Here is a 27,898-nt window from a genome sequence, read left to right as displayed (position 1 = left end):
TTGGAAGCACCAGCATTTTTCTTTAAGGGCTGTGAGTGATTGAATGACCTAATTGACACCATCTTGTGTGTAATGGCTGACCCGGGGCTGTATTCTTTCAATTAAGTGCTGCTCCTCCTTCACATCCTCCAATCTCTGCTGGCACATCCCTTTATCCTGAATTGTATCAGCGTTGCACTGATAATGAGCCTTCCAGGAGTGGTACATGTCCCCAACACTACTAACGTACTAATTGTCTCCTTGTAATATGGCACATATTACACAGCTGCTGAAACTCCTATCCGTTTTTCATTAGCGCATGCATATTTTCCCAAGATCTAAAGCTTTTTCATTCCTTGAAGGAATACATATCGTCCGCCGCCTTTCATGCCAGAGTTTTGAACTAAGAATATCTTATGATAAGACGTTGTAACTGTTTTGTTCAAACCTGTCATGTGAGATCTCACAAGGTGTGTTGGCTCTTGCACTATGTATGTGTTGAGGATGACTTCTAGCTATTACTACACCAAGTTTTAGGGTAAAATCTCTAAATTATTTGAGGAGAACTGGTCCTGTGAAATGGATTTATCAGAGTTAAAGTTTTATTCCATGTCTAAATAAACTTCGTAAATAGATTTTTTTTTTTCTTGTCTAAATGCTGTTTTCTCTCCACAGGCTCTTGATGGTTTCTTCTTTGTAGTGAACATGGAGGGGAACATCGTGTTTGTGTCTGAGAATGTGACCCAGTACCTGCGCTACAACCAGGAGGAGCTGATGAACACCAGCGTGTACAGCGTGCTGCATGTCGGAGATCACGCCGAGTTCATCAAGAACCTGCTGCCTAAATCCCTCGGTTAGCCTGGAGCTTTGAACATTTCCTGTGCTTGGTTTTTTATTTATTTTTTTAAGTATTATACCTGTTTCTGTCTCGCTGTGCCACTTGAGCTTCATCTCTCTATCTTTGCATAACTTTTATGCTTCCTTGATTATCGTTATTTGCACGAATGTTGTCATTTTAATTGAAATATGTGTGCTTAAATTTCTGCGTTGAAACGCTGACAAATAGAAAGACTTGGCAGTGATCATAAAACCTACAGCTTCTTCTTTTACTTTTGCTGATGCTCAACCCAGACTTTTATTCTCACTCGTCCCCTCATTCTTTCTCCCTTTTCAGCTAATTAACTTCCTTTTTTTAGGCTTCTCTCCCCTGTCAGCAGCATCTTGCTCTTCCTATATTCTCATTTCATGCCCTTCCTTCCTCTTCTCTTCACATATTTTTCTCATTCTCTTTCACACACCCTCATTTAGTTCCTATTTTCATATTCTCACTTTCCCGTCCTCTAGCCCACCCTTGAAAATCATGCTTTGTGCTACCCTTAGTCATGTATTGATATCTGCAGAATCATGTCTATGATTTAATTTGCCAAATTTTTAGTTTTACTTTTACAAGTCCTCCACCTTTTACACGTTCTAGTTATGATGTTTGTGCCCACCAGGTGCTGTAAGTCCTCCTGTCCTTCTCTGTTGTTGCTCTGGATTGAGGTCTGGGTACTCAGCCATCTGGGTGGGAGAGCAGCACTGAGCCGAGTACCCTGGAAATGATCACTGGGCTGTGTCCCAGATACTGGGAGATTATCAATGCACTGAATGAGATCACAAACCAGATGGAGTGCGATTGGAGTTTGCTAGAATTAAATGAGTTTGACTGTACACGTCTTTTTCTTGTGTGTGTGTGTGGATGTGTGTTTCTCGCGCCTGGGCAAGTGTTGGAGAAGAAGAAAGATTGGCAATGACGTTCTAGAGGACATGCATATGGACGCCTGGCTGTGAGACATTTCTGTGGATAGATGGCTCAGGGTTCCAAATGCTCATTACGACTGATCTCTACCCAGCAACAGCTCGCCTCTTTTTGCACTTCCTCTGCCGTCGTCCTCCGCCTCGCTCTGTCTCATTATGTCTTTCACTTGCAGTACGATGGCCTTTCTTGGCTCGCTCTTTGCAGACTCTCGTGTTCTTGCTGTTCAGTTTTAGTCAGAGAATTTTGTCGAACGAAACGTCGGGAGGCCGAGTCTTAAACCACCTTCTTTGTCGCGCTCCCTGCAGTGAATGGCGTCCCGTGGTCCAGCGAGAGTCCGAGGAGGAACAGTCACACGTTCAACTGCAGGATGCTCGTCAATCCGCACAGCGAGAACCAAGACGAGGCGCACGAGCATGAGCCCCAGCAGCAGAAATATGAGACCATGCAGTGTTTTGCTGTTTCGGAACCCAAGTCCATCAAGGAGGAAGGAGATGGTATGGAGGGGTGGGTGGGGGGGGATAGAAAGAGTTGGAGGATCAGTTGACACTGAAGTAGTGACCTTATGAAATAACCTTTAGAAGTACTTCTCAAATTTATAGAATTACTCTGAGCTGCTAGGATGCATTTTTATTTTTTACAGATTTACCCATTGTGCAAAAGTTTTAAAGCAGATTTTAAATCTTTACATATTTGTTTTAAAAAGCTTAACTTTATTATCCTATCTGGAACGATCGTGATTAGTGGTTTTTCAGGGTTTTCTAAGATTTTTTTTTTTTTTTAAAGAATTTTTGCTGCTTTATTTCTTTATCATCATTTATCAATACAGTATTTGACTTTTGGAATTAAATGTTTTTTGTGACGCTGCTAAACTCTGACCTGTGAGTCATTCAGGCATCACAAGCCTCCTAATGTCAAAGAATTAACAAACAACTTTAAATTTAGTATGTTTCTTTTTCCAGTGACATCATTGGACTTTTCCTTTCTTTTGTTGCTTTATTATCAACCTGTCGCAAAAATGCTCTTTTTTTTTTTTAGTATTGCTAGTATTTTAGCATCAGAAGGGGGATTTCCAAAACACTGTTGGCTAAAAACCTGACGTACAGTAGATGATCAGCTGAAATATCAAGTTCAAGTTGGTTTTATTGTCATTTCACCACATGAGGTGGAACAAAATTGTGTACAAAGGGTCCCAGTTACATCCAACAATAGGAAAAATATAACGATGATGCATCTTTCAGGTCCTGTGTCAGGTCTATATCTCATAAAACCGATGCTTGGCTTTGCTGTTGATTATTTATTTATTTATTTGTAGGTCTGGCTTTTCTTTATCCCCCCACTTTTCCATTTTTGTCGTGTATTTTTTTGAAGCACTAATTAAACAGTCAGGGTTGATAACATGGACTGGACAAAACAAAATGAATGGAAAAAGCAGCCAAAGTTCAAATGAAATCTTTGAAAGACCTTTAAACACTTTGAGGAACTATCGATCAAGACCAATGTACATTTTGTTCCCAAAAGGTATTATATTATATTCTAAACTTATAATAGACTTAAACCAGTTAAGTTTCTATTGAGTCATTTAGGGGTGAATGAGTGGTTTTTGTATTTCATTTTAACCCCACAATCAAAGTGAAACAGTCAATTTCACTGCATGTTGAAATGTTGCTTTATTCTTGTTGTTAATTAATTTTATGTCCATTCTGCTTTCTCTGCCTTTAATGTGATTATAGCAGACGTGCTGTCTCTGTCACTGCATTTGTTTCTTTGTATTTATATTAGTGTTTGCTAACAAACTGGGTTAACCCACAAAGTTGGGCTACACAAACTATAGTTTCTTTTCAAGTCACATTAACAAAACAAAATGAGTTCCTTTACGAATCCTTTGTCTTGTCATCAGAAGTTTGTAACTTAAGTTTTTGGAAGAGTCTTAAGAATTATTCGTAGGCCTGTCACGATAAACGATAAATCAATTAATCGTATGATAAATGAAAAATATCTACCTCATTTTCTTTTATCGGCTTTATCGTTTATTCTCTTCTTTTCTTCTCTTTTCGCTAAAAGCAGCTAAGCTACGAGCTAAGCTAACAGGCCAACCTCGGGGGAAAAAACTCTGTCTTGTCGAAACTCCAAAATTCACGGTTGAAACCAGTGCCTTCATCTGAAAAGTTGTTTATCTCTGCAAAAAGAAGCTGAGAACTTGTTTACTGATGTTTTTAATTAAAATATTTGTTTGAAAAATGCTATGCTAAAGAGCTCAAACCACACTGAGCATCCGCCATTTTGAGAACCGAAAACAAGGAAGGAGTGACAGCCCATGTCACATCAAGGGGCCTCCCTCCCATTTTTCTTAGAGACACGCTGCTCGCTCCCTCCCTCACTATCCATCCTTCGGTTCAAACAGCCTTATACTGCCATCAGGAGGTCAAAAAAAGTACTATATGCAAAATAAATGAACATTTCTTCTTAAATTTGACAATAATTACTAATTATTGTCAAATTTCAAACAATATAATTGTTTATCGCAATAATTTCTGAGACAATTAATCGCCCAGCAAAATTTGTTATCGTGACAGACCTAATAATTCATGTTGATAATAGTTAAAGAGGCCATGCAAGAGCTGGTTGTCTACAGACTGAGCAGGTAGCCTACACTGAAACCTGCACCTTTTGGATGACGGAGCGTTGTTTTAACTTTCTTCTCTCTACACACACTGACACATGAACACAACGTTTGCACCAGCATGGTGTCTCATGGGGTACTACATGACAACTGAAGACGAAAAAGTAGATGTACTTGCCCAAAATAGTCTCCATTTTTATAAATAAAAAAAAAAGACGCAATTATTTGTGGCTTTTCAAGAAATAAAACGCCAAAAATGATCTGTAAACATTAAAGATGGCTTGGAAATTGGTAAAAATGGTATTCAGACAGGTTTTCTTGGCTGGCATGTAATTTGTTAAAAGACAGCTTGTGTGTTATATTTATTTATTTGCTATAAACTGCATGCATGTTGTGGCAAAAGTAAACACGATCAATTTAAGTTCAAAGTTAGATATTGTTTTTATGATAATTTAATCTTATTTTGAAGAGGGTCATCTTGACAGGGATTTTTAACTCATTAGACCACAAAACTTATTTTTCCAAGTCTAGTATCTATTTTAATGTGCCTGATGACATCATGTTAACGGGAGCAAATGTGTCTATATTTCCGTTACACAACACAACTGTGCTTTCTGGTTAAAGTGAAAGTCAGTGGTAAATGAAAGCTTCAAGCTGAGTCTGAGCTAGCTGCTTCCTCTATTCACCAGCTGTTTGCCAACCAGTGTGACCTGGACCAGACGTGTGTGAGTTAGAGCAGCCAGGGACGATCAGTGGTTACATTTGTAGGAATTTGTTCAGCCACAAACAGAAACCCGAGGAGGAAGGACAAGGGAAGTGAGGAAAAATTTATTTTAACGGTCATATCACCCACGAGGTTCCGTTTACAATTCAGAACTAGATAAATTGTATTTCCTGCGAAAATGCAGTGTGGATGCTTATTGCAGAAGAACTTGCTGAAAAACCGCTGAAATTAGCTAAAAAAAAAAATGCTGAAATGTAGCTAAAATTGAATAACAAGCATACTTTAGCAGAAGAAAGCAGAAAGAAAACAAATTAGCTTAATTAGGTTTAAATAAGTGGAATTTCGCACAAAAACTAAGAAATTGGCTAAAAAATATGCTGAAATTTGAAAAGAAAACAGCTGAAAAGTAGCTGAAAAGGCAGACAGAAGCTTCAGCTACCAGAAAGAACTGAAATAAGCTAAAAAAAATTGTGGAATTAGCTGATTTTGCTGTTGATGAAAATTAGCATTAAAAGATCTAATTGCTCTTTCAGCTAGTAGCTGAAGGAGTAGAAAAGGCTGAAACTAAGAGGTCAAAAGCTAAGTTTATGGTTTTTTTCTTTCTGCTACCTTTCATTTTATTTGTGATTAATTCAAAAATGTTCAATACAGCATTTATAATATTTATTTGTATTGTATTTAATATTTATTTGTGATTGTATTTCTTATTGTATATTGAATTTTTTGTTTTTAAAAAATGAATAAACTTATAAATAAATAAATACATAAATAAAAAGCTAAAAGGAGCATAAAAAGTTAATTAGGCAGAAAATAGCTGAAATTACCACAAAAACTTGATTTTTCAGAAAACTGCTGAAATTAGCACAAAAAAAAGGCTAAAAGTGTAGCTGAAAAGGTAGAACAAGCTTAAATTAGCCAAAGAAAGCAGAAATAACTTGTTTGTTTAATTAGGTTTAAAGAAGCAGAAATGAGAACAAAAAAGTAAAAGCTGAATTTAACAAAAAAAAACAGCTTAAAAGTAGCTAAAAAATCAGAAGCTTAAATTACATTAATTACATTAAATTAAGGAAGTGGAGAGCACATTTTTCCTCAGTTAAGCTGAAAAATGTTGAAATTAGTGCAAAAAATGTGGAATTAGCTAAAAAAAAGGAAGCTAAAATTAGCATAAAAACAGCTAAATGGTAGCTGAAAACGCTGAAACTCATAAAAAATAGCTGAAAGGAGCATAATAAGTTGAAATTGGCAGAGAGAAGTTAGAAGAAGCCGAAAAATGCTGTATTTAGCAGAAAGAATCTGAAAGGATCACAGAACAGCTGAAAGTAGCTGCAAAATTTAAAAATTTGATTTTAAACATTGAATTTAATTGTTTTTAAAGTGGCAGAAAATTCTAAATATTTCAATAAGCTAAAGTTGCACCATTACCAAAAGTCATATCACCGTTCTCCTGAAAGAGCTGAACATTTTCAAATGCGATTTGTTGAAACAGTATAAAAGTTGTGGAACAAGAAAGATGCTGAAAAACGTATGGAAGAAAAATGGATCAATAGTGTGAACACTTCATAAACATTTCCACTACAAGAGATTTGTGTGCATGTCGGCGTGTGAAGCCATTAACTCCCAGGATTGTGGATATTACTGGCACAGGAAAGTAAGATGGTCATTTTTTTTGACAGTCTGAAGTTGGTCTGGAGGGAGGGGTTGTCACTGTGAAATGGCACTTTGGCTGAAACCGTATGCACACATACACACAACTCCTTAAAGGTCACACGACATCATTTCCCTTGCCAGCAATAGCTGCTCCTCATGAAAGGAGCAGAGCCTCGATCCCCATGCTCATTAATAACTGTATTAATTATGCTGCCTGGGAATAACATGCATTTCATTATCGCTCTGCCTCTATCCTTCACGCCCCCGCTCTCCCCTCTCACACCCCCTCATCTTTCCTGTCTGTCCTGTCCTCTTTGTTACCTCCTCCACCCATCCCGTCCATTTCCGATTCATTCCTCCTCTCGTCCCAAGACTTTCAGTCGTGTCTGATCTGCGTTGCTCGGAGGGTGCCCACGAAGGAAAGGCCTGCGCTTCCCACTCATGAGAGCTTCACTACACGCCAGGACCTGCAAGGTACAAAAACCACTCGGATGGCTCGGGTCTACAAATTAGTACAGCAGAGACCAAACGTGGAGAACTAAACCAATGATTTTAATTTGCACCTTCCTCTAATATTGATTTTTTTTTTTTTTTTTCCCATCACACATTTGGTTCTGGAAGTGAAACTTTGCAGCATGTTCAAAGAGTAATATAGTGACTCACTAACTCCCCAGCAGCATTTTATCCCACATCTCCTGCTCATAAATCACCTCACACTGAAGTTATATGTTTAAAATTTATTACATCCTTTAAATACCCCTAGGATTTAACCAGTTAGTTGTTCACACTTCTGTCTGCACCCTGGGAGGTAAAGTATCCATTTGATCTGCTTTCCACCTGGCCTTTGATGTACTAAAGCTGTTCGTGTAGTATGCACACCCAGGACCACATCACACAAATATACGCTTATGGTTGGTCACCGACATGTAGTCATTTCCACACAGACTCCAATATGTGTGCGTGGACGTAAGCTTGACCCTTTTCGACTGTCTTAGCCCCACATAGTTATGATAATTTTGATGCTCTGAGAACTCAGTTTCTACGAATAACATTTTTCTAAATAAAATTAAATGATTCCAAATGTATAAAAGTCATAGCCATTAATTCCCAATCGAACTGGGCAGTTTTGATCGCAGAACCAACATTCAGTAGAAAGTATAAACATGAAAACAACAGTGTGAACGCTGAATCGGCATTCATGTTCTAGCCGTGGCTTTGCAGTTTTAAGCGTGAATGGTAACGGTAATGTGCTGTAGGGAGAGATTTGTGTTTATAATGTCAGTGACAAGTCTGTCCCTGTAGCTGTCATGCAGGCAGGAGTCGTTCAGAAGCGCTATTGCTACCATTTAAATGACACGAGTCAAGTGTCTGCCTGTGTGTTGACACAAGTGTACAGGATCTATTTCTTCTAAGCTCGTGACTTTTGACAGGAAACCATCCACCTCCTGTTTGGTGTCAAAACAGTGGCTGTATTTTATCAATATTTGCCATTCTTTCCAGTTTTTATGTCTGCGTTGAAGCAACTTTACAACTTGTTTCTAATAAAATTCTATCATTTCAATGTTTGGAATACAATGAACCCATCCTTTCTGTTGAGAACATTCTTAACTTTTGTCTTTTTAGGCAAGATAACGTCCTTGGATACTAGTCTGCTAAGAGCATCGATGAAGCCGGGCTGGGAAGATCTAGTTAGGCGCTGCATCCAGAGGTTCCACCTACAAAATGATGGAGAGATGTCTTTCGCCAAGAGACACCAGCAGGAAGGTAGTGCGGTTATTAGACAACAGTTCTGTTTAATGGGTGGTAGATCAATTGCTCCTCGGCCCTAGAACTTGTTTTAAGGAACTCTGTCTACTCCCACTAACTGTTGGTTAATCAGTTGCTTTAAATATAATTTTATTTGCTTTTTGAACTGTGGGCCCTTTCTAACAAAAGCTAACTGTAACCCTTAAGCTTACAGTTTGACATCATTCACTATTCCTTTGCTGCTGTAAGTAGGATATTAGACTGACTATAAATTGATTACAAAAGTAAATTAAAAGAAAGTTTAAGTAAAACGATTTACTGACACAAGGGTCATTATTGTCTCCAGTGCTTCGCCATGGTCAAGCATTCAGTCCCATCTACCGGTTCTCGCTCTCTGACGGCACCATGGTTTCGGCCCACACCAAGAGCAAACTGATGCGTTCAAATGCCACGAACGAACCCCAACTCTACATGTCCATGCACATTCTTCAAAGGTATGTCTCACCACTTACACTTTTGTATGAAAAAGACAAATCCACAGCTTAATCTTTTCTGCATGTTTGAACCTGTTGGTGCCCTGCAGCACATCCAGACATGTTCATATGTTCTGTATTGATGGAATAATGTCTAAATTTGTGCTTTTCAGCTAGGTCAGAATCATACATAATGACAAAAAAGCTTAATTAAAATACAGAAACACAACATAAAATCATCCGCTCTATTTGGGTCTCATACTCTGCTCGAGTCAAAAGGCAAAGATGAACGATGAGTGTTAAGCAGAGAATTAAACGGCTTCAGCAGTCTTAAATTAAGACGTAGATTATTCCAAAGCAACCATTACAAAAGCCAAATTACACAATTTTTGTTTTAAATTGGAACTTCTAAGGGAAAATGGTTGGTAGATGAAAGTATTTTTATGAGTGAGGAGATGTCATAAATATGAAAGGTCAAGACTGTTGTAAACTAATAAAGAAAGTAGTAAAATCTTGAAGTTAATCCAGAAATAGACTGTAAGGCAGTGGAGAAAAGCTGGGACTGGAGTTATGTCGTCATGTTTTTTAGTACCCGCTGAAAGAAGTTTTAATTCGATTCGATTCAGTTTATTTATATAGTGCCAAGTTACAACAGAAGTTGTCTCGGGGCACATTATAAAAGTCAACTGTTAAAAGTTATTGAAACCAGCAGATTGCGTTGACTCCTCACATCATCGCCATCTCCCATCCTGAGCAAGCACAAAGGCAACAGCGGAAAGGAAAAACACCCTTTTAGCAGGAAGAAACCTCCAGCAGAAGCAGGCTCAGGACGAGCAGCCATCTGCTTCGACCGGCTGGGGGTTTGAGAGGACAGGAAGTAGAAACAGACACAGAATGACAGGTCTCTTTTACTGGAGGAAAGGCAAAAAATAACACGTAAAGACAACAGCAGAGCAGGAAATGTGGTCAATTTGTCCTACAGCAGAATTTTATTTTATTTATAAAGAATCTCATGAAGTCATCACTGCTTGTAGGTGTAGGGATACATGGCTCAACTGAGATGGGACTTTTCATTAGTCTAGCTATACTGAACAGAAACCTGGGGTTATTTTTATCTCATCTATTAAAGATGAATAATATACAGTTCTAGCTTTACAGAGGGCTTTCTTATATGTTAGCAGGCTATCTCCAAGTTAAATAAAAATATTCCTTGTTAGTGGAGTGCCATTTTCTTGACGACTTTCTAGATGCCTGTTTTAAAGAACGTAACTCAGAATTGAACCAAGGAGCCAACTTCCTCTGATTGATTACTTTCTTTTTCAGTGGAGCAGCTTTATCAAGTGAAGTTTGCAAAATAGTTGTAAAATTATCAACAAGATGATCCAAGTCACTGCTCTCTGATCTATTATTCTGTAAGACAGAGGAAAACAACAATGGAAGAGAATCTTTAGATTTGGTTACAGCATTTTCTGATTAGCACCTGCTACTTTACTCTCAGTGACTGTGTGATCAGTTAACATAAACTCAAACTTTATTAAAAATGTTTTAGTTTTTTTTATATTCCTGCCTGAAATGAATAAAGTTTTAAAACTGTTGAAACACTAATCAAATGTATGTTTGTATTTGTTCAGGGAGCAGCCGGTCTGTGGAATGGGTCAGGATGTGGGTCATGGAAATCAGGAGATGGGGATGACTCCCAAACCAATGAACTCCTCCACCCCTTCCATGACTCCACCAACCCCAGGGAGTGTGCCAGGTTTAGGACCTCAGGGCCAAGACACTACTATCAGCAGCAACAGCACGCCTTTCTCCCCACCAGGCCCAGCTGGTCCCAGAGAGCCAGCGGCCATGGGGGGCCATATGCAAGTCTACCGCTTTGGCTGTCCCCCACCACACAACTACACTGGGGGGATGCAATTGCCACAGCAGGGCCCAAACTGGAGGATGAACAGCCCGTCACGCGCTAGCCCCAGTCCAGCTGGTGGGCCCCATCCACCTCAGCAGAACTCTATGCTGTCACCCAGGCACCGTGGTAGTCCTGGGGGGGCAGGCAGCCCTCGTGTAGCAGGAAGCCTGCACTCACCCTCTCCTGTCTCAATGTGTGGAGGGGGGCCTGGAAGTGCAGGCGGTGGCGGCAGTAGCACTCTTGCTAGCAGCTACACTAGCAGTTCTCTGTCGGCTCTACAGGCCCTTAGCGAGTGCCATGGAGTAGGACACGCCACCCCGCATGCACACACGCTGAACTCACCAGACCAGAAGTTAGGTTCCCCAATTGGAGTCACACCGGGTTCAGTGGTAAACACTCACCTGCTGCCAAAACTTGGAGGAAGCAGCAGCGTTGCTGGTGGAGCGGGAGACTTCGGACCTCACCCAGAGGTGAGTCAGGGACACACCCAGGTCCAAACTGACACCGGTCAGGTGGAGCCCAAGGAGGAGAGGGAGGGGGCACTCGAGGGCCACGATGCTCACAACCGCATGCATGACAATAAGGGCCACACCAAGTTACTGCAGTTGCTCACCACTAAGCCAGAACCTCTGGAGACTCCCCTGTCCCCCAGCGCAGGAGGGGAGGGAAAGGAGCAGGCTGCCACAGGGGTCCGAGGTGGCCACATAGGAGGGAGCACCCACGCCACATCCCTCAAAGAAAAACACAAAATCCTCCACCAACTGCTTCGGAACAGTACATCACCTGTAGACCTGGTCAAGCTCACTGCTGAGGCTACAGGCAAAGAACTGGGCCAGGACCAGTCACAGGGTGCTGGTCCCACAGCTTCTGTGGGAGAACTCACTCCCAAGCAGGAGCCATTGAGCCCCAAGAAGAAGGACAATGCACTGCTGCGCTATCTACTGGATAAGGACGACACTGTAATGAAGGACAAGGTCTGCAAGCGGGAACTCGGAGAGGTGAAGTTCGAAGAGGACAAACACCCCCAGGTGAAGGTGGAGAAACAGGATGCAGAGTACGACCGGATCGAGCAGGTTGGTGTATTCTCCTTCTGTCCGCCTTATAAGACAAGCTTTACGTTTTGCTCTCTGGATGAATGCCTGCTTGTGTTGAGTCTGTTAAAATATTTTGCCTCTTGCTACTCCACATGAGCTTTAATCTGGATTGGATACTAGATGTTCCTCCAAGCCCCATGTTTTCCACGATGTTGCCGTTTCATTCACAAATGGTATCAAGAAAAAAAACATTACGGCGTTTAAATTTACAGTCCCGTCATCAACTCCAGACTCATTGAGCATGTTTTATTAGTAAGGTGTATAAACACATCTGGTCCTTTCAGCACCTTTGTGTTGGCAGCACAAGCTGAGAGAGTCTAGCTGCCAGCTTCAAACAACTGTGACATTTGGAAGAAGCGCCTGTGGTTCTTTAGCCATTTGATCCCCGTTGCGTTTGGCCAGAGTCGTCAGGTTTGGCACTGGACTCCAAGACGGGGAAGGGAGTCATTAGAACTCGAAATTTCTGTGACGGCAGGGCTGACATGCCGATGCCTCGACGCATCAGCAGGTTCATCGCTTTCACACAGGAAACCTGCTCTACTGAGCACATTCAAGACACAAATCTGTGAATACCATTGTTACAACACTGTCAAACCACAGAATTACAAATAATTATACAAATGCCCCTCCACTCACTGCTCAGTACCTATGCACGCAGTTGAATCATGAGCAACTCCCTACAGTAGTCACATTTTTGCATCGAAACTCGTGCTTGTGTACTCTGCGAAAGCGAGGAAAATGTGATTTGTTGGATAATAAGGAACTGTAGAGCCGAACAAAGAATGTGAGATGAGAAAGGTGTAGATACCCCCCAGGAGAGCCCGGCCTCGGCATGCAGAGTGAAAATGATGAGCCATGTGTGCTTGCATGTCCTCTCTGCTGCCATGGAGATGGCGGAGAGAGGGAGCGCTGCGTTCGTAGAGCATGCACGAAGCAAAGGGGGGAAAAGGAAATGAAGGTTTAATCTGTGCACCTTAATCTTGAAGGCTTTATTTTGTGGCGGTACCAATATAGAAAGTAACAAACGGAAGCTGAATGTTTATTCTCACTTGCCTTGATAGTGAAATAGTTTCACACAGAGGTGGTGATTGAATCGCTCGTTCCTTCGATCAGCGGTGGCTCATTCCAGTTTAACAGATTTCCTTAATGAGAAAAACGCCGTTTGTCAGAGGCGCTGTGACTTCATCGAAGTCATTTCATGTGTGCGAGTGTTTTTGCGTTGCTCGTACGGTGATCCGCTGCTCGGCCATGTGTGAAAACTCACTGTACTAGTTGGAGAGTCATCCGCCCCTGTACCAACCCCACCCACTGTTTTCTCACTGACTCTCCTCGCCAGCCTTTCCCTGGCTCCTCCTCATGGTTGTTTCAAAGCTGAATTATTGATGGGCAGGGTCGAGCTCAACGAGAAATCAAATCAGAGCAGAGTTGAGGGTTCTGGTGACTGTACGGCCTGCGCAGTTGGAATAAATCTGATTGGATCAACATTCGGCTATCGACGAGGAAAACACTGTTCGTTTTCCACACTAGACAACACAGATGATGATTAATCAGCATACCTCCTTCATTTAAGCATTTATTTTCACTGTCCAGTCCTGACAAGTGGCCGCCCAGTTTGCTAAAAGCCTGTATCTTTACTCTCCTGGCTCACCAAAGCAGCCGCAGCCGTAGCATCCGGCTGTTTCACATTCCAGCTCCGTCACACACTGTGCGACTCCAGAGAGGACCTGGACGCTTTTTGTCCTGTTTTTTTTATTTTTTGCATCTTGACACACCGTTATTGTTTTTAAGTCTCTACATTTAATTAAGATATTTATAAATTGACAACCTTCAGACTGTGTCTTTATGCAGCCGTATTCAAAATGCAGCTTTCTCCTCACGTATTTTTCAGTTTATTATCGCAGACGTCGGATGTGGTGCGCAATTTGATCTGAGATCATAAATATTTTCTTAAGTAGCTGTCATTACCAAGCTGGCACTCAAAATATGACTTTTTATTTTTAATTTTTAATAATCCCCTGACAAACAAACATGAAATACAGTTTGATGAATCTGAGTTTGCAGCAATCACATGGACGGCTCTTTGCCTTTGGAAATACAGTCGCTGCTGCTCGGATCATTGTTTCTTCTTTAAAATATTCTGATGAAGGCTGCAGAAGCAGCAGCAAAAAGAAAAATAAAGATCTAGTACTATATATTAAATGTATCTACACAAATGCAGTTTACATGGTATTAAATATGCATTTCATAAAAACTGTTAAACTAGAGAAATTGTATTCTCTGAACAAATGCAGTGCTAAGTGCTAAATGACTACTGGAATTAGCTACAGCTGAGTTGTTAAAGCTAAAAAGAGCCGAAAGCTTGGCTAAAAGTAGCAAAAGGCAGGCTAAAAACTTCAAGTATAATAGCAAGATGTAAAATATGAAACGATAATGCTGAAGCAGATTTCAGAGAATTGATTTTCAAGAACTTGAAAAGCTCTCGATGGGGAAAATATTTAGAAAACTATGAATTTTTTTTTTTTACAAAAATTAAAATTCATAGCCCCAATTTCCTGAATGAGCTGAAGGTTTTGAAAAAGGAATGGTTAAAATAAAGTATGCAGAAGTAGTTACAAAAATACGAGGGAAAAGAAAAGAAAGATGTGGACGCTGAATCGGTATTCTTAATAGTTCATAAACTATATTGCACAGTTTGGCCATAATTTAGCATGTCGGTACATTTTTAATTCAAAACAGTCCCAAAATAACTGCACTTCCAGCTGTGCAGTTACTTACTGTAATGCTTTATGTTTTATTTTACTACATGGGTGTACAGTAGTCCCTCGTTTATTGCGGGTGTTAGAAAATCCATGAAGTAACGCTGTTATTTTTTATTTCTATATATTTTAAGGCTTTAGAAATGCTTCCCACGCTCTTGCAATGTTCTAATGTTCAGATCTTTTGTTGGCCGGTCACTATAAACAATAAATCAATTAATTGCATGATAAATAAAAATTATCGACCTCATTTTCATTTAGCGGCTTTATCAAAGAGACATGCTGCTCACGCCCTCACTATCCATCCTTCGGTTCTAACAGTCTTGTACTGCCAACCGGTGGTCGATTTAAGGTACTGCACACAAAACAAATTAAACATTTCTTCTTAAATTTGACGATAATTACTGATTATTGTCAAATTTCAATCAATGTTATCGTTTATCGCAATAGTTTCTGAGACGATTAATCGCCCAGCAAAATTTGTTATGGTGACAGGCGTACGCGGGACCGTAGGTGGTCAGTTGAGTCCCAAGTCTGGATGCAGAAAGTCTCTATGGACTCCAGAAACAGCCCAGGACCTTCGGCGGCGCGTCCCCACTCTGAAGTCCTCGTGCACTGGCTACCAGCTCTCAAGGGTCACCGAATGGTCTGAAGGTCTGGTTCTGGTCCGGTTCTGGTCCGTTTCGATGGGTTCTGTGTGGCTCTCTGCATCCACTGGGCGCCAAAGTCACTGTAATAAGAGCCGAATGTTTCTGATCACATCAAAACTTTCCCTTTAGTTTTTCAGCAGAAGGAAACGGGGCTCCTGGGTGGAGCCCTGTTGACCTCTGGGAAATGTAGTTGTTATGAGTGGGAACACAGTATAGGCTTATTGAGAGAAAACTACAAAATGGCAGCGCCTGTCCAAAGTATTTTATTTTTCGTTAACTTTTTACTGCAGTCCCATTCACGTGAATAATATTAAAGTTGACGATCATGTGTCCTGTACAATTTTTTTTAAATATATGTTCGTGTGCGTTGACAAACCGCGATAAAGCGAGTCCACGAAAGTCGAACCACGAAGTAGCGAGGGACTACTGTACGTAGAAGTATTGCTTTTCATTCTATATTGTTTTTAACTAACAAAGGCCAACATGTGGCGACTTTTCATTTTCCTTTCATGACATGAGGCACTTCTGCTTTTCTCACTCAAGTCTTTTTGGTTCCTTTTCTTGTGAAACAACAAAGACCTGATTAGGAAAAAAATGATTAAATATGAATGTCCTTCACTGAAGTCCACACGAGCATGGTGTTAAAAATGCACTTTCAGTAAAGATCGTCGTGCAGGTGTCTGCAACAGATATGAGGTAAGTTCAGCTCGTACAAGTACAGATTTATCTTTGTCTGAGGAGTCCGAAACATTTGCATGCCAGGCAGCAGCAGCCCGAGTGACTTGAAATGTGGGACACATCAGCAGCTGACGGTTCATTTCTGCACGAACAAATGAGGACGAGAATTCGTGCACGGTTTCTTTTTCTTCGTGTGTGCAACTTTAAAGTATTTCTCTTAGCTGCTTTTCTAACACAAGCGTCGACGCCGTTGTCAAAACGTGATTCGTGCTCGACAAGGAATAATGCGTTTGCCTCAAAATGCCGTTGTCGTGCGTACAGTTAGAGGTTGTGCTACACAAAGAGCATACGGAGCGTGCAGACGTGCATTCAAATGAGCGAGTTAAAAGAATTGATAGAAACTGGACCCATTAGGAGTAAAAGCAGCTCCAAGTGGAGGAAATTGAAAGTGGGAGGAGAGGAGGAGGAGGAAAGTGAGCGTGCAGGCATTACATCATTCCTGACCTCATTAGGGCTTTTCTCTCTCCCACCACCCCCCTCTCACTCACTCCATTACTCTCTCTAGGTCTCCTACATATTCACTGTGCTCTCTGTAATATCAGCCTTGTGTAGTTTATCAAACGTCTAAGTAGAGGCATGACCATGGTGCAGGCCTTGAGCTCTCCTGATAAATGTTCTATCTGACATTTTGGGCACCCTTGTTATCTTTCGCAGCATTTTTATGCTCAACAAACATTGTCTGTAAGTGCAGCACTGAAGATGCTGGTTCTGTTCGGTACAGTTTGTCACGAACAGTAAATATCTGTCATTCCAGGTGGGCTGCTCTCTGGTGGGCACTTGCTGCCACTGCAACTTATTTACCTGAAGTCCCTGAGGCCTCTTCAGTAAACATTACAGCTTCATGTCGGTGATAGCCTGCTGCCGTTTTGACTCTTATATTTTTACTGTAAAACAAAATGACTTTTCTTGTGCGAGTGTTCTTGGAGCAGTCGCACTGCTGGGATCCACTTTTTGTCCGTACATTTTTTAGCGCCTTTCTCGTCCCGCAGTTCTCAAGCTATTTTAACGAATCGTAAATGAAAACGTTCAGCTCTTTCAGGACAATCCTGCTATGACTTTTTGTGTTGGTGCAACTTTAGCTTTTTGAAATATTTCGCCTTTTCTGTTTTTGTTTTTGTTTTGTTTTTCTCACAGATTTGAGCTCATTTTAATCCTTCGAATCTTTAGATCTGTTTATAACTTTTTACTGCTTATTTCTGCTTTTTCAGCTACTATATAGCTGTTTTATGCTAATTTAAGCTTTTTCAGCTAATCCACATATTTTTGCACTCATTTTAACTTTTTCAAGTTGTTCAAGTTCAAGTTGTGTTTATTTGTCAGATGCAGGTTAACACAACAGCACAATGAAATGCTTAGAATGAGAAGAACTGATGTGACTCGCTAAAAACTCAAAGAACAAACCAACAAGAATACTAAAGCATGCAATAAGGGTACTCAAAAAGTACCAAAAAGTGAAAAATTAATTATAATATTTACAATGTCCTAAAGAGAGATAAAAATATTTAAGATGGATAATAATATTTAAAGCCTAATTCAGCAAAATGTGCTCTCCACTTCCTTCTTGTAACTTCAGCTTCTTGCTGCTTTCTTAGATACTTTTCAGCTGTTCTTTTGCTAATTTTGGCTTTTTTCCAGATACGTTCTACTTTTTGTGCTCGTTTCTGCTTCTTTCAGCCTAACTGGGCAGACGTGTTCTTTCTGATTTCTTCTGCTAATTTAAGCTTGTTCTACATTTTCAGCTAGCTTTGTAGAATTTTCATTCGCAGATTTCAGCTGTTTTCAGATAAATTTAAAAATGTTCATGCTAATTTCTGCTACTTTCAGTCTAATTATCTTCTGAACTCATTTTGCTAATTTCAGCTTATGTTCCTTTCAACTTTTTCAGCTAATTTCAGTTTTTTTCTGCTATTTCAGCTACTATTTAGCTATTTTTAAGCAAATTTTAGCTTTTTTAAGTAATCCCACATTTTTTCTGACCGTTTCAGCTCTTTCCACTTCCTTCTCTTAAGCTTCTTTCTGTCTTTTTGGCTATTTTACATGTTTTTTGTTAATTTTAAGTTGTTTTTTTTAGCTGATTTCCTAATTTTTGTGCTTATTTTTGTTTATTTAACCATAATTCAGCAAATATGTGTTCTTTCTGCTTTCTTCTGCTAAATTAGGCTTGTTCTTTCATTTCAGCTACAATTCAGCATGTTTTTTCCTTTTTTTTAGCTAATTTCAGCTGTTTTTCAGCAATAAGCATTCACACTGCATTTTCGCAGGAAATGCAATTTCTCTAGTTGAGGAATAATGTTCACAATTTTATTTGGTGTTTAGCCTTAAAACACTGGCGTTAGTATAAGTTACTAATTAGTAGTTTTGTTTACTCCAGTGCTGTAACCAGGGTCAGACCTTAGCAAACTTCTTGGACTAAAGCTCAGGGTGAACAAGTGTCTCGGTGTCTTAAAGTCTTAATGTCTCATCTGTTTTATGCTTCTCCTCCTTCTGTCATTCTTTCCTCAAGTCGTCGGAGCTGGATGACATCCTCAACGACCTGCAGGACACCGTTTCGTTGCCCAGTCCCATAAAGCAGCAGAACATTATCAACAACATGATGCAGATGTCCGAGGCCGGTCCTGCCATGGCGGCGCAGCAGCAGCAACACCGAGGTCTTGCGGCTAGCATGGGTCCGACTAATACGTCGTAGAACATTTAGTTTTGCTTAGTCAGGCTTGTGGCTTTAACGCTGTTCTTCTTGTTTTTAGACTTTGGGGGTGTCCGACAAGGACCGCCAGGCAGGAGTTTGTCTGTGAGGAGCGTCTCTCTGGACATGAGCGTGTCCCCTCAGCAGCAGTATCCCATAAGGGCTTCGAGCCCGTACGCTCTCATGCAGCAGCAACAGCAGCAAGGGATGGGAAGTCCCGGCATGATGCCTAACCAGGCAGGACTGGTGAATGCAGGTAGGAGCAACAGTCTTCTTCTGTTTCTGACTGTGGGTTTGAATATTGCTGCCATGTTTCCTCAGTGTATCAATAAAAAAACCTCAATAAAGCTACAGTTCTGTGCAGAATCTCTAAAGCTCACACACGTTTTTTTTCTTTTTGGTCTTAGTGTGTTGTTTTCAAATTCTGACTTTCCCTCTGTGTCTTTCACCCTTACATATCACATCATGACACAGTGACTCACTTCCTGTGACAGGAAACAGTCACCCACACAGACACAGTTTCTCTCTCTGTCTCCTACATATCAATACTCCTGAAGCAACTTCCAGTTCCACATACGAAGCTCCCCCCCCCCCCCTCTCCTATTGATCCACAGCTTCACATGGTGGCTGCTGAGGATCCATCCAGATGTTTCTCACCGTTCCTCATCTCACTGTGTGTGCTTGCTCCTTTAGGACTGATGGCTCCAGGTGGTCCACGACCTGTCATGCAGCAAGAGGGCTGGGTGGGTTCTGCCTCTGCGCCTCCGCTGGGAGCGTCCGGTCCCGGACAGCAAAACGCCATGCAGGGCAGAATGGGGCCTGGCAATGGTCTGATGAGGCCTAACAGCCAGCCAGGGCCCCGGCCGATGCTTCAGTCCTCAATGATGTCCAACGGTGAGACCTCAGTGTGCCATCAAAACAATTAATTCACACCTAATAACATTATAAATGTCCTGATGCGTGCTCAATAATCCAGGTGGATCAGTCTAAGAAGGTGGAGTCAGGTCTTTAGGATAAAAGATGAAACGTTTCATCAAAGACAAACATAAATAAACACTTCTGACCCCCAGGAGGCGAGAGATCACGAAGCTGTCGATGGCAAAAAAAAAACCCATTTAGGTTTTTACATGGAAAGCCAGATGTTGTTTATCGTGACCTTTTAATGCTGATGAGTCTTCAACTCACCCTTAAGTTGTTAACCAGCCCCTCATAGCTGTAAATGGCGCCACCTTGTGGTTATTTATGACTCCAACGTTTATATTTGTGGCAGAATTGTCTCCCAAGTGTTTAACAGAAATGTCACATTTGCACGACCTCGTGTTGTCCCCACAGACTATTCACTGCAGCGTCAACCTTCTTTCTCTGTTTGATGTCTCTTAGCCCAACCGGACATGGACATCGGTATGGTCAGCCACCATTTCTCACAACAGGCTCCGCCCAACCAGACCGCACCTTTGCCAGACAGCATGATGCCGATCGATCAGACGGCTTTCGTAAACCAGAACAGGTTTTTACTCGCACATTAAGCTTTTTGTGTTCTCAACAGATGGTTTGTGTTAATAAGAAAAAGAATTATTTCATTTCTCTGTCTCGTTCCTCAGACCTGCTCCCCAGGATGATCATCTGTGCAACACGGGGCTCGGTGCTGACGGGAACACGGTGGACGAGGGAGCTTTGATGTCCCAGCTGTACACGGCACTGAAAGACTTCGATGGTCTGGAGGAGCTTGATCGTGCTCTCGGGATCCCCGCCCTGGTTGAACAGGTGAACTTTCCCAACAGGCATCATCTCGTTCTTCTTCTACAGGTCGTTAGTGACGTTCTCATCGCTGCCTATTTCAGAGCCAGTCACTGGAGCCAGACCAGTTCCCACAGGACCCCTCCATGATGTTGGACCAAAAGCCCCCAATGTACACCCAGCAATTCGGCCCTCCACCGTCCCACATGGCGCCAAGGGGCTTCCCTGCAGCTCCCATGCAAGAACCAGGTTTTCACCCCATGTCTGGCCAGATGGGTCCGCGGCAGAGTTACCCAATGATGAGAATGCAGCCACGGCCTGGACTCCGGCCCAGTGGTGTGCCCCCCAACCAGCCCAACACACTACGCCTGCAGCTCCAGCACCGGCTACAGTCACAACAGGTACACGACGCAGCTAGACCACCCTGACACGACGAGGTGATAAATACAACTTATTGATTCTTGACTCTGTTGCAACTTTCTGCTGCGTGACGGGACACACATACGAGTTGTGTAATCGTCCTTTAGGTCAACAATCAGTTTGTGTTTGCACACGTTTGGACTTCGAGGTCTTTCTGCTAGTCATGTTTTAGTAAAAATAATAACCAAACAAGCATTTTGTATTTGAGTCGTGTTTTTATTTCAGGCTGCGCAAAATGAAAAACGTGCAATTATGACTGAAGTCACTTTCACAACAAACCGATATACAAGTGCAAAACATTTCTGAGATTTGAACAAACCACAGTTTGAGTTTCGTGTCGTTTCTGTGTTTTGTCTGTGCAGAACCGTCAGCCGATGATGACTCCGATGAGCAGTGTGTCGAATGTGAACCTACCTCTTCGAGCCAGTGCTCCAAGCCAGGTATCTCTCCACAACCCTTCGTTTGCTCATTCAACCCCACTTCCAATAAGTTAGGACATAATAATTCACAATGGAAGAGTAAGCACATCAAATGTTTTACTTAAAAAAGTTTAAACCTTTTTATTTAAATATATATGTTTTTTTTAAATGGCAAAGTGGGAAACTGTTCTGTGGTTAGATAAAATTAAAAAACGCCATGGCCGACAAATTTAAAAGAACCACCATCCAGACTGTTATCATCGCATCGTTCAACAACCTGCCTCGCTAATGGTATGGAGGTACATTGAATAATTTGGCTAAAGTAAAACACACACTTATACTGTGTGTGTGAGCATAAAATATTGGTTTATTGCGTGAATGTTTATAGTGATCCATTTTTCTTCCGTATGTTTTTCGGTGCGATTCTTGTCCCACAATTTTTGAGCTATTTCAACAAATCATAAATAAAAACTTTCAGCTCTTTCAGGAAAATCCTGCTATGACCTTTGGTATTGGTGCAACTTTAGCTTTTTGAAATATTTAGCCTTTTCTGCCCTTTTTTTATAATAAACGAATTGAGCTCATTTTACATCCTTCAAATCTTTAGATGTGTTTACAACCTTTTACTGCTCCTTTCACATTTTGTTCAGGTTCAGCTTCTTTCAGCTTCCTTGTGCAAATGTAAACTTTTTTCAGCTACTTTCAGCTGTTTTTTTCCAGCTGTTTTGTGCTCCTTTCAGCTTCTTTCTGCTAACTAAAACATTTTTGTGCTTCTTCTAACTTCTTTCTGCTAATTTCAGCTCGTTATGCTTCTTTCAGCTGATTTCTGCTAGTTTCAGCATTTTCTATTACTTCAGCTACTATATTCTGTTCAGTGTCCTGAGAGGACTTCTGTTGTGACTTAGCGCTATATAAATAAACTGGATTGAATATAGCTGTTTTTATGCTACTTTAAGATTTTTCAACTAATTCCACATTTTTTTAGCTCATTTCAAGTTTTTTCAGCCTAATTCAGCAACATATGCTCTCTCCACTTCCTTGTAATTTCAGCTTCTTTCTGTTTTTTTTTTTATTTTATTTACTTTTCAGCTGTTTTTGTGCATTTCAGCTTTTTTCAGATAATTTCCACTTTTTTATGCCAATTTTTGCTTCTTTCAGCAAATGTGTTCATTATTCTGCTGTTTTAAACTTGTTCTAACTTTTCAGCTACTTTTTTAGCATTTTCAGCTAATTTCAGTTGTTTTCAGATAGTCAATTTTTTCGTAGTAATTTCTCCTACCTTCAGCCTAATTAAGCTCTTTCTGCCACTTCCAGCTTGTATGCTCCCTTCAGCTTTTTTCTGCTATTTCAGCTACTTCTTAGCTGTTTTTGAGCTAAATTTAGCTTTTACAGCTAATTCCACATTTTCTTTCTCATCTCAGCTCTTTCACTTCCTTCTGGTAGTTTTTTTTTTCTACCTTTTCAGGGTTTTTTTTTTTTTGTTGCTAATTTTAAATTTTTTAGTTAATTTGCTAATTTTTGTGCTCATTTCTTATCATTTAACCTACTTCAGCAAATATGTGTTCTTTCTGCTTTTTTCTGCCAACTTAAGCTTGTTCTTCCATTTCAGCTATATTTCAGCATGTTTTTAGCTGATTTCAGCTGTTTTTCAGCAAGTTCTTCAGCAAAAAGCATTCACACTGCATTTTTGCAGGAAATGCAGTTTCTCTAGTTATGAATTAATACTGTTGCACTATGTTATATTTACATTTTACACATTGTTCAACGTTTTCAGAGGAGGGGTTTCAGTGTGAGGCTTTGCACATGAACGTTTATTTTTTTTATTTGACACTTGCTACTTCGACTCGTTCCAGGCAAGCATCAATGCTCGGATGTTGGCTCAGCGTCACCGGGAACTTCTGAGTAATACCTTGAGGCAGAGGCAGCAGGTGCAACAGGCCCAGCAGGTTCAGCAGCAGCGGAGCATGGCCATGAGGGCCCAGAACCTCAACCTGCCTCCCAACATGGCCGCCATGGGCATGAGTAGCCCCAGGAATCCTCAGGCAACTCCCCAGCAGTTCCCCTACCCACCCAGCTACGGTACCAGTACAGGCCTGGCCTCGTCACCTCCCCCTACCAGCCCCTTCTCCTCCCCACTCTCCCCCAGCCTGCCCTCTCTCCCCCCCACCCCTCAGCTCCACCTGCATGGCACCTCCTCCTCCTCACAGATGATGATGGGAAACACAAACATGATGGGCGGACAGTACGGGGCCGTACTCAGCCCCCAAATGCAGCACAGTGCCTTTCAGTTTCCCAACTCAGGTACTGCTCCCACTCCCTGTCCAACCACACACTTCACCTCAGAACCCCCATGTGTGTGTTTGTGTGTGAATGTGACATCATATTTGTGTTGGTGTGACTGTAGCAGCACAGCATCACTTTTAGTCTGATTCATGATGTCATGTGATGATGGCCACTTGATCACTGTCCTGCTGCAGAATCCATGAAATGTACAGTTCTCTTTTGATTTGAGCTTACTGTGTTGTCCTGATTTATTTTTAATCCACTAGAGGGCAGCACATGCACAGGTTCTCACAGGATGCACTCTTGACGCCTGTCAGTCTGACACGTAATCTGTAATCTGATTTGTCTGACAGGTTTGATTTATCCTGCATTTTATTTCTTATAGTGGGTTTGCGTAAAAGAAACAAACTGAACATAGTTTAATTTTTCTCCCTTGGTACCGCCTCATCGTCTCTTCGTGTTTCAGTGCATGTGGGAAATATTAACTGCCTGTAAATAACCCTGAATGCAGATTGAAATTTCTCTTCCAAAACATAATAATCCCCATGCTTCCTTTCCTTTCTACTCCAGATCTGATTTTCAAAAATCCTTAACTTGTCGCAGAACATCTGGAATGTTACTGTCATCCTCACTCCTTCATTTGTCAGGAAACGAGTGGATTTGCGGGGCGATGTTGTCTGATGTTTTTTGATGCGTCCCACGCAGGTATGAACCAACAGGCAGACGGAGGGTTTGGAGGAGCCAGCACGCCACAGAGCCCCCTGCTGTCCCCTCGCATGGCCCACACGCAGTCCCCCATGATTCAACAGGGCCAACAAAATGCTGCTTTCCAGGGTTCTCCTGACATGAACGGCTGGCCGCCGGGAAACATGGGAGGGAACAGGTAAAGCTGTAAATTATTGTCAGAATAGGGATTATGGCAAATTATTTTGAGCTGAAGATCCAGGAAAAATCAGCGTTTTCTTCCAAGTTGTCATTATGAGATTATAGCATCTGAAATAGGATTGTTAAAATAAGATAAAATATATTTTTTAATGTGCTAATTGTTTTAGAACTTTTAAGTGAGTCAGTTCTTAAATATATTTTCTCTAATTTTCTGCAGCAATAAATCAACCCACTAATGTCATATATAAAACAAATTTATTTAAAACGAATAATGTACCGGACAATGGGCAGTCATCAGTGGTTCCCAACCCTGGTCCCTGAGGAACGCCACCCTGCATGTTTTAGCTGTTTCCCTGCTCCAACACGTCTGATTCAGGGATTTAATTTCCTCAAGTTCTGCCGAAGCCTGTTAATCACTCAAATCATTCAAATCAGGTGTGTCAAAGCAGGGAAACGGCTAATTCATTCATTCAACCTTTATTTATACAGGTTAATCCCATTGAACCTCGGGTACTCATTTACAAGAGAGACCTGAATTTTTAACTGAAGAGTGATGACAACAATAGACAATCATAAAGGATGTGTACAATTATTATTATTATTTTTTTACAAGTTAAAAATTAAATGGCAACCAAAAGGAAAATTAGCAAAAAACCAGCTAGGTTGTAAGGTGGTGTAGAAAACTAAAAACAGGAACATGTCTTGTGTTGGTTTTTGCCAGGAACTTTACAGATGTTTAAAGCCACTAGAAAGGTCAAAGTTGAGAGCTTCAGATTGTTTTGTAAGATATTCCAGGAAACTGGAGCGGAGTAGGAGAAGAACCTTTTCCCTAGTTCAGACCTCACTGAGGGAACACTGCAGGTAATGATGTCTTCAGAGCGCACGCTGTAGCTGCACTCATGCAGAGACATGTAGGAGGAGATGTATGAAGGCAGCAGACCAAGAAGTGATTTAAAGATGAAAATGTACCAGTGAGAGAGTCTGCGTGAAGTTAATGATGTCCAGTTAACCAGTGAATACAGGGTGCAGTGGTGGGTACGATAATCACAGCCAGTTATGAATCTTAGTGCACCATGATAGACAACATCCAACATCTGCAGGGTTCTTGTAGGAGCATTCATGTAAATAATGTCACCGTAACCAATGGAGGGAAGAAAAGTTACAGTTAGAAGGTGTTTCGTAGCGTTCAGAGTTAGACGGGATCTGTTTCTGAAAAAGAAATACAATTTAACTTTCAGTTTCTTTACTAGGTTTTCCACGTGAAGCTTAAGAGAGAGATTCAAGTCAACCAAGATACCAAATATTTGTAGGAATCAACAAACTCAATAGGAACACCATTTGAGGATAAAATCAGAGGAAGAGCTGCTGGGACCGACTTCCTGTTTGAAAAAGGCATCCCTTTGGTTTTGTCGGTGTTTAGGACAAGTTTGAGATGGAACAAATCTGACTGGATGATGTCAAATGCAGATTGCAAAAGCTGGAAAGCCTTAACAACTGTTTTAGCTCAACAATAAACAACTGTGCCAGCAGCATAGAAATGATGCATCAGGGATGCTCTGACCTACTTTACCTTTGTAGATTGTAAAGAGTGTGTGTCCTAAGACTGAGCCTTGTGGTACACCATTGTTGACTGTTAAAAAACTGGAGGAAGTACCATTATGTTGAACGCATTGCCTCCGATCTGAAAGATGGTTAGAGAACCATCCAATGGTGTGATCTGAGGAACCAATTTCTGAGAGCTTATGACACAAGATGTTATGATCCACAGTGTCAAAAGCTTTAGACAGGTCTAAGAAAAGCTAAACATGCAGGGTGGTGTTCCTCAAGGACCAGGGTTGGGAACCACTGGTCTAAAGAAGTAAAAGGAAAATAATCATCTATAACAGAGAATAAGAAGTCAGAAGCCTGGATTCCTGTGTGTTCTGCACACGTAAACACATTGATTGTGGGGGGGGGGGGGTTGATTGTAGAGGAAGAACCCATCGTGTGTGCTTGTGCTTTAGCATTTCCACACCTCTCCCCAGCATGTTCCCGCAGCAGCAGACGTCCCCGCAGTTCACGCAGCAGAACAACAACAGCAGCAGCAGCATGTACAACGGCAACGCCATGAGCCTCAACAGCATCTCCATGAACACCAACATGGCGACCAGCAGCATGGGCCAGATGAGTGGACAGATGAACATCACATCCATGGCATCAGGGTCCTCACCCGGCCTGCCCTCCATGGGACAAGAACAGGTACTTTTCACTCAAAACTTTTCCAGCACACCCGTAAGTCTTCTCTGTTGTTTCGCTAATTGTCTGAACTCCAGTTTTCTGTTATTGAGAGGCTCTAAGTGTTTGGCTGCTCTGCTGGTGAATAATTAACTCCATAGTTTATGTAACTCCTCTCTTTTTGTCAGAGTTCTGCTACTTGGCCCAAACTTAGAAGAGTGATGTAACTAGAACCGAGCCTTCCATGCAGGCAGCTGATGTGACACGTCGACACTGACATGTTTTCCAGCTGCACGTTGTTCGTTTAAATCCACCCAAGTTCATTCATCTTCCTCCGTCTCAGTGGTTGTTAGCTTAGCGTCTCCAATGCACCGTTGTTGAGCGTAATGCTTTTAAGACTCATGAATATTTCATCCGGGTGGTGCTGTTTGATTGTCTGCACTCCAGACTGATGGAACGTGTCGGTATATCTGTCACCGGGTTTACCTCACCCTTCAGGTTGACAGAAAAACTACTGGCACTCTGATTGTTTTAATTATTTACTGGTGGCCCATTAGTGCATGCATTTGTGATTTAGTGGTGTTTTTGTTTTTAACAACCATGGTTGTAATTACTGACAGTCTTATGTTTAGATGCTGACTTGTTAGTTTATAAAGACCTGGACTAATATTTGTTTGTTTGTTTGTTTTTCAGAAATATTGTTGACCCTCATGAAGCCTCTTAACACGAACCTCAAAGCTCAGCTGGCGCAAGGAGCGTGTCGGCCCTTTAAAAACAAAAATGCAAACTAATCGGCTGCCCCTTGAACCAGCCAGGCCAGCGCCCTGACCCCCTCCATCTCCCTTGTCCCTGCTCCCCCCCCACACACACACACAAATAGACACAGGAGTGCGCGGAGTGCTGGGGAAGGACCTCTGTCCGACTTGCCTAACCCTCCTGGAGGAGCCGCCAATGAGACGCCGATCTGCCTGTCCAGCCGCATTCACCGTAATGTGACTTACTGTCGGCCTCCTGGAGGGGGACATAAACTTGGGTGGCAGAGGCTTTTGGGGGAGGGGGGGGTCTTTGTTCTGATGAATGTATTCCTCTCAGTGGACCGCGGCCATTTACAATCTTGTCCCAAACT

The 27,898-nt window shown here is 41.5% G+C and overlaps 1 protein-coding gene across 1 annotated transcript; it reads left to right on the top strand.

The window, feature by feature from the left end:
- Positions 1-670: 670 nt before the first annotated feature.
- On the top strand, positions 671-27,820 carry ncoa2 (nuclear receptor coactivator 2). Its single transcript, XM_037694081.1, has 17 exons — positions 671-832; positions 2,083-2,271; positions 7,141-7,242; positions 8,392-8,532; positions 8,861-9,008; positions 10,619-11,966; positions 18,635-18,797; positions 18,876-19,070; positions 19,508-19,708; positions 20,195-20,321; positions 20,416-20,578; positions 20,656-20,952; positions 21,334-21,411; positions 23,244-23,691; positions 24,379-24,556; positions 26,583-26,796; positions 27,466-27,820. Exons 1-17 carry the CDS (start codon positions 685-687, stop codon positions 27,475-27,477), a joined length of 4,152 nt encoding a protein of 1,383 aa, XP_037550009.1. The 5' UTR covers positions 671-684; the 3' UTR covers positions 27,478-27,820.
- Positions 27,821-27,898: the final 78 nt, after the last annotated feature.

This window comes from Nematolebias whitei, chromosome 20, assembly GCF_014905685.2.
Source record: "Nematolebias whitei isolate Nwh7 chromosome 20, NemWhi1, whole genome shotgun sequence".
NCBI classification, from domain to species: domain Eukaryota; kingdom Metazoa; phylum Chordata; class Actinopteri; order Cyprinodontiformes; family Rivulidae; genus Nematolebias; species Nematolebias whitei.
This window is presented reverse-complemented; position numbering and strand designations above follow the sequence as displayed.